The sequence below is a fragment of the Penicillium maclennaniae genome, assembly GCF_028827695.1.
Source record: "Penicillium maclennaniae strain IBT 15551 chromosome Unknown utg000005l:1.0-2652337.0:1.0-2654196.0, whole genome shotgun sequence".
NCBI classification, from domain to species: domain Eukaryota; kingdom Fungi; phylum Ascomycota; class Eurotiomycetes; order Eurotiales; family Aspergillaceae; genus Penicillium; species Penicillium maclennaniae.
The window spans coordinates 444,611-463,167 of NW_026623217.1; the positions used below are offsets into that span (position 1 = coordinate 444,611).

At 51.9% G+C, this 18,557-nt stretch overlaps 5 protein-coding genes across 5 annotated transcripts; 2 read left to right on the forward strand and 3 right to left on the reverse strand.

The window, feature by feature from the left end:
- Positions 1 to 90: 90 nt before the first annotated feature.
- N7477_005402 (uncharacterized protein) lies at positions 91 to 1,576 on the reverse strand (the record flags this gene model as incomplete). The annotated part of the gene is made up of 3 exons (XM_056967065.1): positions 91 to 293; positions 380 to 1,413; positions 1,467 to 1,576. The coding sequence occupies 3 exons, from the start codon at positions 1,574 to 1,576 to the stop codon at positions 91 to 93; spliced, it is 1,347 nt and encodes a 448-aa protein (XP_056821819.1).
- Positions 1,577 to 3,391: 1,815 nt separating this feature from the next.
- On the reverse strand, positions 3,392 to 5,203 carry nimT (putative tyrosine protein phosphatase MIH1; the record flags this gene model as incomplete). The annotated part of the gene is made up of 4 exons (XM_056967066.1): positions 3,392 to 4,493; positions 4,545 to 4,779; positions 4,836 to 4,903; positions 4,962 to 5,203. The coding sequence occupies 4 exons, from the start codon at positions 5,201 to 5,203 to the stop codon at positions 3,392 to 3,394; spliced, it is 1,647 nt and encodes a 548-aa protein (XP_056821820.1).
- Positions 5,204 to 10,605: 5,402 nt separating this feature from the next.
- N7477_005404 (DNA-directed DNA polymerase POL5) lies at positions 10,606 to 13,681 on the forward strand (the record flags this gene model as incomplete). The annotated part of the gene is made up of 3 exons (XM_056967067.1): positions 10,606 to 10,959; positions 11,019 to 12,704; positions 12,758 to 13,681. 3 exons carry the CDS (start codon positions 10,606 to 10,608, stop codon positions 13,679 to 13,681), a joined length of 2,964 nt encoding a protein of 987 aa, XP_056821821.1.
- A 1,542-nt stretch (positions 13,682 to 15,223) lies between these two features.
- Positions 15,224 to 16,675, forward strand: N7477_005405 (uncharacterized protein; the record flags this gene model as incomplete). Its single annotated transcript, XM_056967068.1, has 1 exon — positions 15,224 to 16,675. One exon carries the CDS (start codon positions 15,224 to 15,226, stop codon positions 16,673 to 16,675), a length of 1,452 nt encoding a protein of 483 aa, XP_056821822.1.
- A 541-nt stretch (positions 16,676 to 17,216) lies between these two features.
- Positions 17,217 to 18,161, reverse strand: N7477_005406 (uncharacterized protein; the record flags this gene model as incomplete). Its single annotated transcript, XM_056967069.1, has 2 exons — positions 17,217 to 17,676; positions 17,734 to 18,161. The coding sequence occupies 2 exons, from the start codon at positions 18,159 to 18,161 to the stop codon at positions 17,217 to 17,219; spliced, it is 888 nt and encodes a 295-aa protein (XP_056821823.1).
- Between the last annotated feature and the right edge of the window lie 396 nt (positions 18,162 to 18,557).

Below are 18,557 nucleotides of genomic sequence, written 5' to 3' on the forward strand. Positions count from 1 at the left end.
ATCAAAAATCATGAACCCAGCCCCAAGCCAGACACATGTAGAACAAATAAGTGCAAATGCAAACGCAAATCATGCGAAGACTATCCGCTCCTATACATTGCGGTAAGTATTCGGTACCGGCTTGCGCCCGCTCATGAGCAGACTGGGCGGTCTATCGCGATTCGCGTCCGAAACTGCAACGCCGTACTCATGACTTTGATCTTGAGCATGAGATCCGTAGGCTGTATACACTGAAGGAGCCTGGGACTGGAAGGGCGGAGGCGGGGAGTTGGGGATAGAGGGGGGAAGTACCTCTGTAGTGGGGCTGTGAAGTATAAGTTGGGGGGGTATTGACTTGAGCCGAATGAGGGTTGGCGGGTGAAGCCTGGGGCTTGGGTACGAGATTCCGAGCCGTAAATGGAGCTATAATTTGTTTGAGACCGATAGGCCGTTACTGGTGGGGGGGAGGATACGACGTGGTAGCCGTTATTGTAATCGTCGTAAGGCTGATCGTAAGGTTGGTGTTCGTAAGGACTTGAGACTGGCGCACCAATGGGGGATGTGAGGTGGTTGTATGGGTCGTTGGGGGATGTGTTGTTTAGGGCCCCGGGTGAAGAGTGGCCGTAAGGGTCCATGACAGCGTTTGGACCGGGAGAACGGCGGCCGTATGGGCCTTGGGCTGGAGAGCGGCGGGTATAGGGGTCCATTGCGCCGTTTGGACCGGGTGAGCGTCGGTTATAAGGATCGACGGCTGCAGCGGCTGCTGGGGATGCAACAGCTGGAGAACGGCGACCATATGGATCAATTTGTGTGTTGTAAGCGAGAGAGGCACCTGGTGAACGGTGACCGTGTGGGTCCTGGGTAGCGGCCAACGCAGCCGCGGGACCAGGGGACCGGCGAGCGTAAGGATCGGTGGAATTGAAGCCTCTGTAGCCAGCCAGAGGAGGAGTTCCACGATCAGGAGGATAATCCGCATAGGCAGCGCCAGGATTAATAGGCGTGCCGGCGCCCTGCTTGCGATCCGGCGGGTTCAAAGGCTCCATCTCCAAATCTTCATGAGAGTGATCCTCGACATGCTTGTCGACAGCAGCAGCCCAAGTGGGCATCTCCGGCAGCGCATCTTCATGAATCGTAGAGGTTGCAGCGGACTTGGAGGGGCTATCAAAAGTAGCCGTAGTGTTTGCGCCGCGATAGACAGGCGGAGCTTGTGGAGGTTGATAAATTGGATTCGGAGCAGGTGGGGGTTGTGTATAGATTGGATCATCGTAGTGTTTCGGTTGCTTGGGCGCCTTGAATCTGCGTCGGCCGGAGGGGCAGCAGCAACTGCAGCAGCATTTACAACATTGGTAACCACAGCAGAGGCAGTTAATTATACATCCGAGAATGGCGATTACAATCACAGAGGCAATGATGATAGCGACGATGACAGGCCACCTAGTACTCAATTAGTCCTGTACATTCCAGAAATTCCCAAGGACTGCACTTACTTGCAATAGGATTTGGCCATACACTTATCCCAGCTAGAAAACGTAGAAGGGATTGACTCGAGATCGCTCGCTGTAGAGCGTGCCCAGACGTCGCGAGCCCATAAGGGCATATTGGTCGGACCCATTTCAAAAATTCCGGAGAAGAGAGCTAGAGCCGACAAGGCACACGATCATCGACTCTCGTCCGGAGCCTTAACTTCAAGCCCAGCAAGTGGCCTTATCAATCGTGTTCGCGATCGAGAAAAATGAGGGGAAACCGCATGCGAAAAGCCAAGACCAGACGTGGGCCCTGCCTCTATTCCGAAAATAGTTGCAGCGGGGCGCGCAAGACTTGTAGTTGATCGCAAAGTGGATGTTGCGTGGCTGGTACGTGAAGCAATCAACGAATGGAAAGGACAAGGGTCCAAAAGATGACGAGTCCTCAAGGGATTTGGACAGGGACCGGTAGGCGACACTTCGCAAAGGACGCTGGGTCGGTCCTCGGGGTTCACCAGGCTGTGCCGGCACAAGTAGGTGAGTTCGAACGAATGGTCGGGCAGTGCACCGCAGAAGCAAAGAGAGAAAAGAACGTGAACCGAGTTGAAACACGGAGAAGGAGAGTGCCCTGACAGGCGAACTCCATAATTTCACGGGACTCCGCGAATCAAGGCTCCGCATTCTTGGAGAAGGCCAATCGTCATTTATCACCTCCACCGTTTGCCGATCGTACAGTCTTGGGCCTTTTGATTCTTGCCACTAGGGAGAATGTGAATTGATTCATTCCCAGTGCAAAGTGGGAGTTCTTGACTTTTGCGAGTCCATCCTGGTAGTTGTGTCGTTGTAGTGGGACTTTCTTCGCAGGAGGAAAGGGCAGTGCCGCCGGGGCTGACACCTCTGCAGGACGTCGGTACTTTTGCAGGGGAAAGGGCTCTAGGCATCTACAAACAAGTGGATTGCACGTTGAATTGAGAATGTTTTCATTTCATTCTGCTCACACAAAAGGAATCGGTATCTGCAGGCTCTGGCCTTCAGCCACACCTATTAAAATCCCACAGAGCGGGAACTTCTGTTGCCAGGCATTAGTCACTTTTATGTACAGCGGCAGCCACTTCATATCACTCGCCCGTATCACCCAACAGGTCCTTGAGACACACAGCCTAGGACAACATGAACAGTGGGGACAGATGCAATCAAAAACGCTCAGCGATGTCGGTAAAACAGTCGAAGATGCAGGGCATGGGGAATGGCGTGCATTCCTCAGGAAGAGGGTTCTCAAACATCTGTACATTGAGAAAACAAAGGCGGATTAAACGGAAGTAGATGGGGAAAGAGAATTTGGGTAGTTGAAGGGAATGGAAGTGCCAGGGGTGGCAGCTTAGGAAGCGTCACTGGATGGACAAAAAGAAAACGGCGCCATGGCCAGGACGTCTTTGTGGGCAGGTCGGAGTTCGGAATCGAGTCATAGGGAAACATAGGAAAGGTGTTCGGTTTTGCTTTTAAGCTGTCGTGAAAGAGTTGAGGGCCCGAGGTTGGAGAGCTTGTGTGGCGCTGCTAAAATTGAAGCGAGCAGGGAAAAGTGGGAGCTGGATATCGTTTCGAGTGAGAATCAAGGGAATCGCTGAATCGTGCGGGACTCTGGAAAATGAAAAAAAAAGAGAGCCCGGGATGAGGAAGAAAAGGACGATATCGACAGCAGGATATCGGGTCGGTAGGAGAAAGGTGGGAAGGAAAAGGAGTGCTGAAACCGCGCTCTGCGCAGGAAATCCAGGGTCATCTCGCAGAGTCGACCATTGCGCTATCAGGCACTGGTGAAGAAAGTTGAAATGGCGGAGAAACGCAAAAAAAAAGGCCACCGAAGAAATCAAAATGCCACAAACAAACACCTCGCTCCAGAAAAAGACGCAGAATTTGATACCATCAGACTCCAAAGAAAATGCTGAAAAGGATCAATACGAAAGCATTCGGCGGCCCGGCGTCCGTTGAGCTACAGGGCTTTCGGCAAAGGGAGATGAAGGGAGACGGTTGCCGAGTCTGCAGCGGCCGGTCGGGCTATCCTCCATCTGAGGAGAGTGCTGACCAAAGGCGAAGGTTTGAGCGCGGTTCAACTTAGAACGCTGCTTGACCTTGCCCAGTCCGCGCTCACAGGCGAACTCGTGTTCCTTGGCATTCATCTCCACGTAGTTTTGTGGGTAGCAAAGAGATCGATGCTCGGCGAAGAAGGAACTGTAACCACCGTCCAGAATGTACATGTCCGGATATGAAAGATTGGGGTAAGTGTCGACATTCACAGCTCTGTCATGGTGGCGAATGAATTTCGCCATAATGGGCGCGCGGTGCGCGGAGTATTCACAGTGCAGAACCAGGGCGGTGCGAGGCTTGACTGAGCTGAACAGATCACCGGCCAATTGGTTCTTGTCATTATAGTTGAGGGCGCCATTTATGTGACCACCCTCATACTCGTACTCAAAACGGCAGTCCACAACCATAATGTGGTCGAAACGGTCATTGAACTTTCCATCCAACAGCTCCACGAAGGTGCTCTTGTTAATGCGAGGCAGGTTGTCCGCCTTCTCCTCTGGGACGAAATGAGGAAGCTGGAGGCTTGGCGGACTGTTGATGTCGCTGATCGACTGAAGGGGTGCATTTGTAGATACCTTGGCCTCTTTTTCGGCAATAACATCGGCCGGGTGCTCAAACATACTCAATGAGCGCCGGCACTGCTTACGAGGGCGCATCAAGGGATGGGAGGGCTTGCGAATGGAGTTGGGAGCAGGGGAGCCGCTGCTACGAGCATGGTGGAAGGGCGGCCGCAGACGCGGCGGTGCGAGATTGTTCGAGGAAGTGTTGCGGAGGGATCTCTCTTGGGGAGGAGAATCCCCAAACATATCCTCGAGAGAGGTGGAAGTGCTCAGGGAGGTCTTAGCTCCGGCAGAGCTGAACCGGAAGGGAGGAGCCTTGCTCTCCTGGGTGGGTCGATTCATTCCAAGCTGGAACGACGCAGCCTTGCTTTTTGCGAGGCTAGGTCGAAGGAATCCAGGGCGACGTCTCCTACAGACTGTTAGATCATTCAAATACACGACTGTTCCTTGTGCTTCTTACTCGGGAGCAGGGAGAGGAGCCTCCATAGGTGAAGCTTGGAGAGGACTCGCGGCACCCGACGCCAATGGGGACTCCAAAGGGGAGGCCATAGGACTGCCATATGGTGACGGCGAGTGCACTTCGATCTCGGTTGTCAGAACGAAGGCGGGCTTGTGAGGCAGCGGAGACAATTCCATCACGTCCATAGCTGGGGCAGGCGAGGACGACGGCAGCGGAGGGGTTGTCATCACATCATCTACTTTCAGTCTTAGCACACCACCTTTCATATGTACTTATAGATGGAGGTCCTACCATAACCATTGGCATGAGCAAGCATGCTCGACGTGAACAAAGAGCGGCGGGGCGTTGCAAGTTGCGGACTAAAATAGAATCAGTATGCGTTGAATGAGCCTTTGTCCCGAAAGACCGTACACCAACCTTTGATCAATATGAAAATTCTGTGACAAGTCGGCAGCCAAGCTGGCCGTGGGGGACGAAGCCCGTAGAGGGTTCATGTTGAAATAGTCGGGACCAGACTTCTTCATGGACAGGTCCTTGAAATTGAAGCTATTGGGGCCGAAGCCCGACAAGGACGGATACGAAGTAGACTCTGCCCGAAAGCAGTGACCGAACATCATAGACGGCGGTTGCATGGCCGCCAGCGGAGATGATTGCTCCATATTTGAGGTCGAACTGCACACTGGACCAGATCCTGACGTAGTACAATTGCGAGAGTCACAGCTGAATACAGTCCCGAGGCGGTCGTTCCCGGTAGTTCCACTTGGCCGCTGCAATGCGATCCACTCCAACCTTTAGAATCTCCACGACGTCGAATATTCCCAGCTAGCCAGACGGCGAAATCCCAGAATCCTAAACCCTCAAACCAGAGAATCTTGTCTTGCAATGGCGGGGAAGCTTAGAGAGCCATACCGGGGGGGACGGTTTGGGTCGAATATGTCGGTATCTGCAATTGGGAGGGGCGGCAGCTCGTGGGCAACGGTGGCTGAGGGGTGGAAGTACAGGTTCACCAACGTCGATTGTGAGACCTGGAGTATGAAGGTTTGGGCAGGAGGAGGTTGTCGAGGGATAGTCGAGGAGTTGAGATGTCGAATTGGTGGAAGTCGAATGTCAAGAAAGAAGAGAAAAGGTGGAATAGGACTGACTGAAGAAAGAAACCTCGTGAAGCTGAAGGGATGGGTCTGTTGCAATGGCAACGCAAGTGGGGAGGATCTCCAGATAGGGTACGGTACCGTTTCTGAGGCAGTGAGGTACCGCACGGGTAATGCGCCCAATACGTAATTACAGGTTTCTCAGGCACGCGCTAGACTAGCACTCTTTGGACTATGCTACAGTGGACCCCATGTGCGGAGGGCGTCAGGTACGATCGCCTGCTTGGGAGTATGCATGTTCTCTCAATCTTTTGCCCCGGCCTGTCCATTCGTAGTATAGATGTGCGCTTCACTAAAGGGGGGGTTGTGGAAGAGGGTATTTGGCCCCAGTCTGGTTGCCCGGACTCCCTTGCCGCCCATCGTCTGGACTACCGGCTGCTCAGCAACTGCTCGCCTATCAGCTTCCACTTTCTTTCTTCCGCCCTCATTTTCTTTGCGGGCTGAATCCTAGTTCTTGGCGACCATGTGTCTCGGGGTTCACATCCCTGGCCTTGGACACTCAAAGGGACATGCTAGGTGTAAAAAGAAGATCAAAAGCGAGGAGATCCCTAGTCCTCTCTCGGTGCCATGGATGAGCATAAATTTAGCATTTCATTCAGTAGATTGCTTGTCTTCCTCTGTGTACCTGTACCCCGTCGTACGAATGCTTCGGGGCATATACGCTGCCTAGGTACCGAACTGGACTCTTCCGTGCATCTTCCATGGGTCTTCCGTATCCACCTAGCAATTTTTTTTTCTGCACTCACGAGCCGTGTGTGCCGTAAGACAGCCCAGCTGAAAAAACGGAGCGAGATCGAGTCTAACGAGTGAAGGTCTCCACTCCGTTCCACTCGCTCGGAAAAATTGAGCTCAGAAAAGGCAAAACGGTGCCAAACGAGGTTCACAAGGTTTAAGATGCAAGTGATGCAGTATGCAAGGATGAAGCATGACTCTGACCCCGGGATTCAATCCTTCTGCAAGAGTGCCGATATTCAACTTCACTCCTGCCTTGAACTGGAAGGCTCTTGTTCCTTTTGGATGTCGCAAGGCCTGTTACCCGTTCGGGAGATCCAAACCCCGGCCCGAATGGCGCGTTGCAACACTCGGCCGATAATGCCTGGGATGAGCAGCCCTGGACGAAGCATCCGATAAGGGAATTCACCGATCCAGTCCAGTCATCTGGTGAGATTCTTCGGAATTAGAAAGCCGAGGCAATCATTGGCGAAGCGTTAGGGCAATCTCGAGATCGCAATCCGCGGTGTTCGTGGCGGCCAGATCATTGCCTGGTTGGGAGGCAATTAAGCAGTGCTGTACCCCACCATCCCAAGAGATGTGAGTATCCGGTAAGGAATGGTGATGGAATCTCATACTTCTTTTTGAAGACGCCCTTGCAGGTGCACACATTCCCGGCGGCCAAAGTGTAGATCAAGGGTCCGGCGAGGGGAACGTTCAATGTCGCGCATCCCTTGGCCCCTTGGTACCGAGAGTTGGTTTTTTAGCTATTAAGGCTCTACCCAGGGACTTCGATTGGAATCGATCGTTGGTCTCCTCTCAACCGTCGCCCGTTCAACGATCCTCTGCAATGGGGCATCCTAGGATACCGGTTCACAAATATTTCATATCCCAATGGAACCGTTCAGGGGTCACTAGGGCCGAGCTTCTATTTGCTGCAGGTACAACGTCACTGTCAAGACCACTTGGATTAGAGATTTCAGGATTGGGCGTGTCGCGTCCATGGAGCTACGGGTCCGAACAGGTCCGAACCTCCAGAGCCTATCGGAGGCCGACACTGGTCGGCGCTCATCGCCGAGATCAGATGTCCGTCCATTCTAATGAGAGTGCTGGTCTTGATCAAGTCCTTCAAGAAGCGCTAAATAGGCAGGGAACGGACACAAACTGCCTAGAATTTGCCACCATGTTATCAACGCGGCTCTTTGATGGACCTGAAACTCCTAGTGGATGGAGTCGGCGACAATCCATCCAGTTACAGTGGGCGCCAAATTGTCTCCAACTGCTGCACCCCATGACTTACTATTCTAGGCACTGAGATTCTACTGAAACGCCGGTTGATTTCTACCTTGTCGGTCTAGACAGCTGGTGGGCCCGGATGGCGCATCAGCCTGCAGCTGCCCCGATCCAACATGCTCTGTCATAGAGCCCGTGTCAATTGAATAGCGGTGAAAAGCTCCATGTCCATGTCGGACAAACCGCGCAACGTTGACCCCATGTTGGTCCGTGTCGCTACGTCACTGCGCGGGCATTCTCCGCCGGTCTTGATCGATTGATCTCCAATTAGTTCTAGCCGGACAAAATGACACTATGACGGTTCATGACGTTGAAGCTAGAGTCTGGGGTCTCAGGCTCTATTGTTTACAATGGACACGGACGCGTCGTGGATCGAACGTCTTTGTTTATCACGCTCGGGCTTAGATAGCCTCGTCTACAGCTGCCGCGCAGGAAAGAGATGCCAATCACACGGGTAGGCGGCTGCATCTTCATGCGCTGACCGTGGTTTGTTCGCCATCCTCGACTGGGGTGACTGGTCGGCCTTGTCCGATCTCTGCTCCTCCAGTGCGCCACTAACTGCTCTAGTGGGGTCCTGAGGAGGAAACAGGATGATGTGATCCGTCAGCTGCGTCACAATTCCATGTGCAACGGACCAGTCGTAAGTCTCCGCCAGCCGATATTGTCCTGTCGCATCTGCGGGGTCCCATCACACCCCCGTGTCTAGGCCATCCATGTGTCCCCTCTCGTGGTGATGTCAGTTGTTACGGGCGCGTTCCGATAAACAAACCCAAACTCTCGGAAACGCGAACAGAAGACGGAATCCCGTGACTCTGTCCCGCATTCAGTGATGTCAGCTCACAACAAATTGCGCGCCCGATCTTGATTTGCGTCGAACAAATTGAGGCTGTATCTGAATACATCGACAATACTGGAAATACCCATACTCAGATTACTCACAGGCAGCCTCGTCTTTAAATTTGTCAAACACGAGCTGACAAAGCCCGGCACCCCCGATCTGCGACGCTATTGACCCAGCCCGGCTGCCACAAATCCCCAAAGACCATGTCCACTCAATTGCGTGCCTGTCAGCAGCCGAGACTAGCAACTTGAGCCCCTCCTCAGGATTGATGCTATCACGCATCTAGTGAGTAGCCTACACCATATGCAGCACAAGGCAAATTGTGACTCCACAACGTACAGCCCCAATCGTGGTGCTCAGTTCTACCCATTAGCTTTCAATTAGGCCCTCCGCGATGGATCATAGTGCGCGATCAATCAACCACCTTCAGTAGACATGTAGCACTTGGTCCAACTAGCTCGCACAAGAAAAACAAATGAGCACCGATCTTCGCGCCCACCTTCTACATCCACAGTCCATTATGCAGCCGCCGCGGTAGCTGTCAATTTCATAAACGCATGGTAAACGCATGGTGCAAACCCACGTACACCTCTGCTCCGTGGTAATCTACGTGTCAACTACCATGACGCTGCGGGATCAAGTGATAACCGACGCAGGAACGATGGTTCTGACAGTCTCGACCCCCTGAAAAACTTGATATATTGTCCTTTCCCGCCCTGTTGCCTGGGTTGCCATGCCGGACGGACATTATTCTCAACATATATCGACCGAGCTCGCTGCGTCCGGACAGATGCATCGCCCTATACTATACATTTGCAACACTAATCCGGTGCTCCGCAATTATGCCTTCCCGCAAGCCCGAATCTTAATCTCCCTGCAATGTGTCAGATTGAAGGAATATTTTTCAAGTGTCGCCCGGCTTGGAATGGGGTCGTGGCACCGCTCAATTCGATAGCTCGGTGGGTTTCCGGACAACCCATGGGGAATCGGGAAGCAGCACCGTCGTATAGGTGGATGAGGCGAATGAGGCAACTAATCGGACGGTTCTAGTGATGTCGGTTTCCGGATCCTCAATTTTGAATGACGACGTCTCGGTGGGCTGTTGGACTCCGGGCTTCCCCTGAATGCCTCATTCAGGGGACTCGTCAGATTTCGGCTGAATAGCGAACTACTCATCACCTTAGGTATTTGCTTTGGCTAAGTTACAGGATTTTGAAAGTGTCGATAGTTGAAACATTTGTTCTTTCCGTCCGGTACTTGGTTATGAGTTTCGTGGTTTTGAAGATGGGGTGAGTTGACCAGACAACTTGGTCGGATGGCGCAATTGACGAGTATGACGATCTGACGAGTTGATTTTCTTGAAGCGCTGCTTGCGCTGGCATATTTGAGATTTAGGGGCTACATGAAGATGATGCTGGGCGTGTGAATTTGGATATTACCCGTAGTTCCCGAGGCCTGATGTTGGCCTTAAGGAAAGGAGACATGGTAAGTGGGTCTCGATGGCGGTCGTAGTTATCAGTCCGACTTGGTCGAGATGTTTCCCAGTAGCTTTGGGACTGAATGAAAAGATGCCAGAGAGATACTTGAAGAGACCGTCCAACAAGCGAGGTTTGATTATAATTTAGAATGTTCAAGAAAATATATTGTATAGATTGTGAGGTTGGCTCCATGCTCCTTACAAGTCAGGTCCAGCACGGGGAGGATATATCTCTATTCCAACAGGCTTAATTCACCTCCCAAATTCTCCAAAGGCGCCGCAAATAGCATGTCAAGAGGGAACTCACCAAGAAAAACTTAATATCTATCTCAGGAACAGATAAACGAACAAATTTCCAAAGCTCTCAATACCTCCCCGCAATGAAGGGAGACGATCCAACCATGTCACCAAGATCCTTATCTGCTTATCAGACCACGCTAAACCTAAAAGGGCAACCGTCTCCCGAATTTTCTGCACCCTCGCGAGCAATGTCTAACAGTCAGGAGCATCCGCTCGACCAGCTTCAATTCTGAAGCCACCTCTCTTGATCGCCAAATTGCAGGCCCATTGGCTATCAGATACACCTACAAAATGGGCTTCAAACGGCGCCGCGAGCACTACAATGTCGACACAAAACTTGTCGAAATCTATGAGGACCTCGCCAACGAAAAGGATGAGATCCGCCTGAAGGCTGCACAGGGCTTGGTGTCACAATTCACACCCGACAAGGAACCCTCAGATGAACAAATCAAGAAGGTCTTGGTGCGACTCTTCCGTGGACTTTGCAGTCCCCGCAAGGCTGCGCGCATTGGGTTCTCGATCGCTTTGACGGAGGTCCTCACGCAGATATTCTCGGTCAAGCGCGAGGACTCGGAAATCACAATTGAGAGAGTGCTCAGTCTATGGGAGAGGCAGACTAACGCCACTGCCGGGGAGTCGGGCCAGGTATGCCGCGACAATATCCAAGGAAGCTGTGAAGTCTTGCTAACTGAGTACGCGAAAAGGAACAACGCGACCACCATTTCGGCCGTCTCTTCGGTGCTGAAGCGATTATCAAGTCCAACGTCCTCTTCAACCCTTCTCTACCGTTTGAACACTGGACCAAGGTCATCGAAGTGGTCTTTGAACTCGCCCAGAAAAAGCCCTGGCTCCGCGAGGAGTGCGGCTGGATTATCTACCGCTGTGTTTATGATCTGTCTGCGCGCGAAATGGATGCCAAGTTCGTGGAGGCTGCCCTGGCCCGTCTGTGCGAGTACAGTTTGGCCGCGACCCCAGAGGGCGTTGCTATCTGGCTGGCCGCCAAGGACATGTTCCCCAAGGCCAACTTCCCAAGCAAAACCTGGAAGCATGATGATCCGCTGGATCCTAAGGAGCGCGGAAGTCTGTCCAAGATTATGAAAGAGTCTTCTTCCGAGCAGGAGGAAGGCAAGGCCAAGTCATCAGGAGTGTGGAATTCTAAGCTCCACTTTGCCTGGGATGCTGTTCTGTCGCGTACCAGCGATGGAAGCTCCAAGTCCAAGGACAAGCATGCTCGCTTGAGTTTTGCTGATTTCTGGCTTGAGGTCGTGGACAATGGACTCTTCGCTTCTGCCTCGTCTGATGAGCGCAAGTACTGGGGTTTCCTTCTCTTCAACAAAATTCTCAATGAAGGCACTCCCGAACAAGCTTCTCAGGTTTTCACCAAGAACCTGGTCCGCTGTCTCATGAATCAACTCGCTGTTGAAGACCGCTATCTTCACCGCATGGCCGTCAAGGCCTCCAAGGCAATTCCTGCCCGCGTGTCTAGGGAGCCCAGCTTCGCTGCCTCCGCCGTCCGTGGCTTGATCCAGACCAGCGGCACGCTCAACTTCGACCAGGCTACTAAAACAAAAACTGTTGAAAAGATTGTGTCCGAGGCCAATCGCGAAGCCCTACAAGAGATCGTCCCCATGCTCGAGCAGTTCCTTAGCCGACCTGGCACGACCGACGAGAAGTTCGCTTCATCTAACCGTAACTTCGTTGCTCATCTTCTTCTATCAATTGTGCGCTCGAAGGCCACCTCTGGGGACAAGGATTCCGAGGAAGACTGTCAATCCGTTCTCGAGCAAATTCTGTCCACTTTCGTGCGTTTCGCCTACTTCAAGGGTGATGGTGCCCGCGAGCTGGTTCCGGAGCCAGCCTTCACCCAAGCGACACAAGAACTTCTGCGGAACCGAATCAACTCGTCCCTGAACAGTCTTCTTGCGTCTCAGAAGTATGCCTCAACTATCCCCTACGCCGTTGTGCGCCAGATCCGTGATGGAGCCAAGTCCGGAGAGTACGGCAAGTTCATCATCAGCATCGATGATAAGCTGCAGGCCTCGGTGAAGACCGCATTCAAGGCCTTGAAGAAGCTTTCCAGCAAGGAGAAGAAAGGCGAGGCTTCCAGTCTTTCTGCCTTCAAGCTTCTGTATTCCATGACCGTGCTGCAAGTGTACAGCGGTGACGCCGATGCCGTGTCTATGCTGGATGAGCTGGAATTCTGTTACACCAAATTTTTGGGTGACGAGAGCTCCAAGAAGGAGGATACTTCTGATGCCTCCGATGCGTTAGTTGAGATCTTGTTGTCCTTTGCTTCGAAGCAGTCGGCATTATTCCGCCGAATGAGCGAGCAGGTGTTCGGTGCCTTCGCCGACCAGGTCACCGAGAACGGATTAGAATCATTGATCTCGGTATGTATCTGTGATTTGACTGACGGCAGCGTTCCTTTCTAACATAGTTCTAGATCTTGGAAGCCAAGGAGAGCTTGGCTGGCCAGCAAGAAATGTTCGACCAGGATGACGATGAAGATGTCGAGGAAGATGATGAGGAGCATGACCATGAAAATGACAAAGACGAGGATATGCTTGACGTTGACGAAATGGACAGCGACGTCGAGGTTGTCGAGGCAGACGAAGGTTCCGATTCCGAGTCGGAGTCCGACTCCGATGGTGATGAAGAAGAAGAAGAAGACAACGAGGAAGATGCCGCCGAAGTCGCCGCTTTTGAAGCCAAACTGGCCGCCGCCCTGGGCACTCACCGCGCAGACGATGACGCTGCTGAATCCGAATCGGACGCTGACATGAACGACGACGAGATGGAACAGGTGGACGAGTCTTTAGCCAACGTGTTCCGAGCCCGCAAACAAGCCGCCGATCAAATCAAAGACAAGAAGGACGCTCGCGAGAACATGATCAACTTCAAGAACCGCGTGCTCGACCTGATTGAGATCTACGTGAAGAAGTGCCACTCCAGCCTTCTTGCCCTGGATCTACTCCTGCCCCTTCTTCGCCTTGCTCGCCGCTCATCCGTCAAGCAGATCGCCAGCAAGGCGAACAGCGTGCTCCGCGAGTACACCAAGCTGTGCAAGGGCAGTGCTGTGCCCAAGATCAACGGCGAAGCCGAGCCTGTCTGGGAGCTTCTTCGCGCGATCCATAAAGAAGCCTGTCACAGCGGACCGCCACCCCACGCCATTGCCTCTAGCCAGGCCTCGCTGCTCGTTGTCAAAGTCCTGGTTGCCGACGACAAGGCTGCCATCTCAGACGTGGTGGACGTATACGCCTCAACTAGAAAAGAGCAGCTACGCAGCACCAAGTGCCATGTCCAGCCATCCTTCTTCACAGAATGGAACAACTGGTGTGTATCAGCGAGTAAGCAGCTGAAGAATTAGAGGAGCTCAGAAAGTACATAGACCTGAACAATAGCCTATACTCCAAAAAAAGCCAAGTCAGTTGAAGCATCACAGAAACATCAAAATCCATCCTTAGAACCTAGTCCACTGCCAATGCCATCATCTCGATATGAGAAATTCCATCTTGAAAAGCATATCTGGGCTTCAGTGAACAAATCCAACATCACGTGCCAAAGATCGAAATACAACAAGATCGTGTCGAAAGGAAATACGTGAAAGACGGCCTCTGACAATTCAAAATATCTGCCTTTGCACCCTCTCTCTCTTCCTCGCCTCCTTATTATCTCCCCTCAAAGTCAGCTGATCGTCCGATGTCGCATTCACCTGAAGATCTCCTCCCATTTTTCATCACAAAAGGAAGGCATTCTCCATTCTTCATGCTCAAGGGTGCAAGACTTTCGTCTTCTCTCAAGCTTACTAAAAGATGGGAGCGCTCAGATCACAACAGAGATCTATACATCGGTAATCCCTGGCTCACTGAAGGCGAGGAAAGCCCATTGGTGTTCGGAAGCATCATCCATCGAGTGGAGACGACTTCATAGTGCAGAGCGGACAAAGCTTAGCCTACGTACGCTTTCGGGAAAAAAAAAAGACGGTCGGAGCCCGAGTCTTGGGCGATGAGTATTGGTATAGCACGTTCATCACTACATTTTCTCCGGTCACTAGGCCATGCCCACGAGACTCCATGCAAACAAGCTGCATGAAGGCATCGGAAATGCGGGGAAAGCGGTCGAGCTTCGGACAGCCCGAGAGTACGAATCGACATGCGTAGCGAGTCGCATAAAGCTAGGAAAACGAACGAATCGCAAGTTGTGGCTTACGACAGCACATTCGCTACAGCTGATACTCTTGCTTCGGGTCAAGATACCTAGAGAGATGAAGACGAATCACTTCGCCCTTGTGACTGTCACAAAAGCCATGGCGGCGAGACCGAGCTCTGGCTCACTGCATACGCGAGAAAACGTCCAGATATCATCTTACTCAAAACACACTGGTGTGAAGGGCTGTGAAGCGCCACAGTAACCGACCATTGTCGGCAAGGCCGAGACCAGTTCTCTACAGACATCGAGGAATCTGACAAATCTCCTAATGATTTAAGTCATTTACAAGGGGCCATACGCGTTTCACGAGATCACCTGAATATTGAGTTCGGAAATTCGAGGCGAGGAGTGTTTGCAGCCGACGCTAGTGCCTTCTTCAGCTCCCCACCTCTGCAGGAACGGAGTTGACGAAGTCTCAGGGCAGTTTCCAGTTCACAGAAGCCGACACATAGTGGGGCGGCCCGTCCCGAACCACTCAGATGTGCGAACGCCCATGCAACAAGTGTAGATAGCAGGTAGAACAGCCTACCAGGTGAATTCAGCGGTTGTGCGACGAGAGTAATTGTTGCCGGGGAGAAAATTGTCATCAAGGACATCCTTGGGCTTAAATAGAGGGCTTAGTTCCCACCAAAGCCGTATAGAAAGCAACAACAACCACAAAAGCCCCTTCCAAATCATTCCACTAGACAGAAGCATCACAATGGCCCCTTCCAAAGACACTACAATGTCAGCCTCTTCTCCTTTACCCAGGAAGCGAAAGGGTCGTGCTGACTCTCCCAGCAGCTCCAATGAAACTGCCAGTATTCCGGCACCAACCAAGACCGTCCAGGCGACCAACGGTACCAACGGGAATGGTGTTTCGGTTTTGAAGGCAAGCAACGGCACCAAGGACCTTGTCACCAGCCAAACTGTCTTGACTGCCAAGTACGATGTGTTTAAGACGAAAGAGTCTGTGACCGTGGCTCGCAACTTCGACTGCGTGAAGCATGCTCGACCAGCTGAATTCCCCGAGTACCTCGGTGCCCTACCATTCCCTCGCGAACTCAAGGGCTTGGTTGCCTGGACTGATGCCTTTGTCGAGCGACTCGGTTGGGTGGCCTTGCAGGAACAAGAGGTGAGGAGTGTCCGAGCATCCAACGACACCATCGCCCATGCTAACGAAGATTCACAGGAAACTGCTCGTCGAGAGCGCTCCCTTGGTCGTGCCAACCGAGACATTGAGATTCTAAACCTCCGCATCACGGAACTTCAGACGAAGCTACATGCTTCCACCGACGAAAATCACACACTGAAGGGCAACAATGCCAAGCTCAATAGCCGCAACAAGTTTCTTGAGGGACAATGCAAGCGAGACCATGATCATATCAAGGCCCTCACGGAGGATATCTCAGCCAAGGGAACAACCATCTGTACTCTGACCAAGGAGAATGAGAGGCTGAGAACCAGCGTGAAGAGTCTCGAGATCAAGATCCAAGAGCTCATCGATCAGCACACGGGAGATGAGGCCTCGCGCAAGGCTTTGGTGCAAGGCTTTGCGGAGTGGAAACGACTTGACAAGATCCATGATGACAAGGTCCTTGCGCAAGTCACTGACCTGCAGAAGGAGCTTCACTCCGAGAGAGCGGCCAAAACCAAGGCCCAAGACGATCTGAAAGACGCTTTGGCAAGACAGGCCAAGCTCGAGGGCGAGAACGCTCACCTGGAAACCTTGCGCGCAGAGCTTGATGCAGTCGTGAAGACCATCCGCGACCAGCTCCAACGGCTCGAGGCAGATCTCGCAGCTTCGGAAGGAGAGAAGGCGACACTTGAGGCGCTCCTGCGCGAGCTGACGAAGAAAGAAGAGAGCGCTCAGATCGAGATCGAGAGCCTCCATCGCAAACTGGACGATGCCAAGCTCAGCGTGGAGGCTGCCAAGGAACAAGTTCACGCCGCAAATGAACATGCCAAGCTTCACTGGGAAATGCTTGAGGCTATTCGTATGGATGGCCACTGGCTGCGGACCGACAAGACGGATGCTTGTGATACGGTTATGAAGGCTCCTTTCATTTGCCGCCTTCCTGTCTCGGAGCCTGTGGTTGCGCCGATGAAGACTGTGATCAGCCGCCTGCCAGAGTCCGAGCCCACTGCGGATATTGAGAATCCCTTTAACTGAATGAGACTATCAATGGGGGGGGTTGTACCCTGGCTGGGGGCGTTTCTGGCGAGTATGCTAAATCCCTTTCTTTCTTTTTTTTTTATTTCTTGATCATGTCATTTTCTTTTCATCTTTTTTATTATTATTTCTTTATCGACTCGAACCATGTGCTATGAGTAAGAAGTATATCTGAATCATGTCAAACTATATTGTTCCGTTCTGGGTCTGTAGCTACATCTCTGTCTCTTAAGTAGGCGAGTGACACTATCATGCTATCAATGATCAGGAACTAAATTGATCCTTGTAGTACTATATAAGCCAGCCAGAGTATGGGTACCGAAATTAATCAGTCTCGCGCGTTCACTTCCAAATTTAGGAAGAATGTTCTTGCATACAGCCACCATCAAAAAATATATCTTGCTACCCGTTTCTGCCGGTCGGCGCTTAGACTTTTTGAGTAGTGACGAGAGAATTATTCAGTCGAATTACTGAAGATAATGAAGATGACGATTTAAGCTTTCATCGTCATATTAGGCGAGTAAACATGTGAGTTAAACATTCACGGCCAGAAGTCTAGAGAAAAAAAAAAGGGGACCCTGAGCCTCGAAGCGCCACTGGTGGCTGTGGTCGAAGTAGGCTCAGAGGCAGACTGAGCCGATGCGGTAGAGGTCATCGCAGTAGTTGGTGCTGAGGTCGTAGAATCAGCCACCTTGGTGCTCACCGAGCTAGTGGAAGACGAAATGTCAACGACATCGGTCTTTGTCGAGCTTGCGCTCGAGCTAACGGAGCTCGTGTCGCTTCCACCATCGCCGCATTTAACGACAGTTTTCCAACCACCAGCAAAGGTGTCATCCCAATATGATGATTGGGTAGTCAAATCAAAGTAATCAAAGAAATATGCCGAGCCAGGTTGTTCGTGTGCGTTTTGGTAAAACTTAACAGCACATTCGTCACTGCATGGGAAGTCGGTTCTGGCCCAATCCTCGCTGGCGGGATAAGTCAAGAAGCAGTAATCAGATCTGCGAAGATATAAGCCTCTGTACCTGACAACCAGAACACAATTAAACCGAACTCACCCGTTCTGGGCACAAGCTTCGCCGTATTTGTACTGGAACACTTCGCCCACGGTGGCTACAGAAGCCTGATAAAGATTCTTATTGCCGTAGCCAACTCCGGCTAGATCGCCATCCTGATCGCATGCAGATTTGACGTTCTCGATGTACTGGGACAATGAGTCACTGCATGTTGTGGTGCACATAGCCTGCAGGTCCGAAGATTGCGGGTCGAAGTCGGGATCCATAGACGCCACAATCTTGAGGAGGGTTTCATCGCAGTTGATATTGGCGCTGAAGGCATCCTTGCAAGCCTGGGATGTCGTGTCTTTCAAGTCCTTGGTCGTGTAGTCCCAACTAGGACCGGAAATGTTGAGACTGAAAGAAGCAGTCGCTTGGCCCAGAGCAGCGGTTAACGCGAAGAAGCGAACGATCGTGGTGGCGGAGGCCATTTTGTTGGGTATATTGAATATCGAAAAGGGCGACAAGAACGGTTCAAAAGTCACTTTATTCCCTCAAGTAAGAAATGAGAGACGAAAGGTGAGAATTGGGGGTGTGGCTTTGGACGGAAAGAAAAAACAGCTTCCGGACGAGAGAGTAAACTGGGGTAGCTCGCGACCTATAAATACTCAGACTTATTTACATTCGAACTTTCCAGGGTCCAAGTCCGAGTTCACGGCCGAGTTTTTTTTTTCCGGGAACCGGTCGCTATTAGCGAGGTTTTAGTCTCAATATGGAGCCGCCATCCGGTGGCCCCCAAATTGTTCAGGGGCAGAATCCAAAATTTGAGCCTCAAGACCCGCAGCATTAAACATTCAATTGGGGCCAATTGATTATGGAAGTGTGAA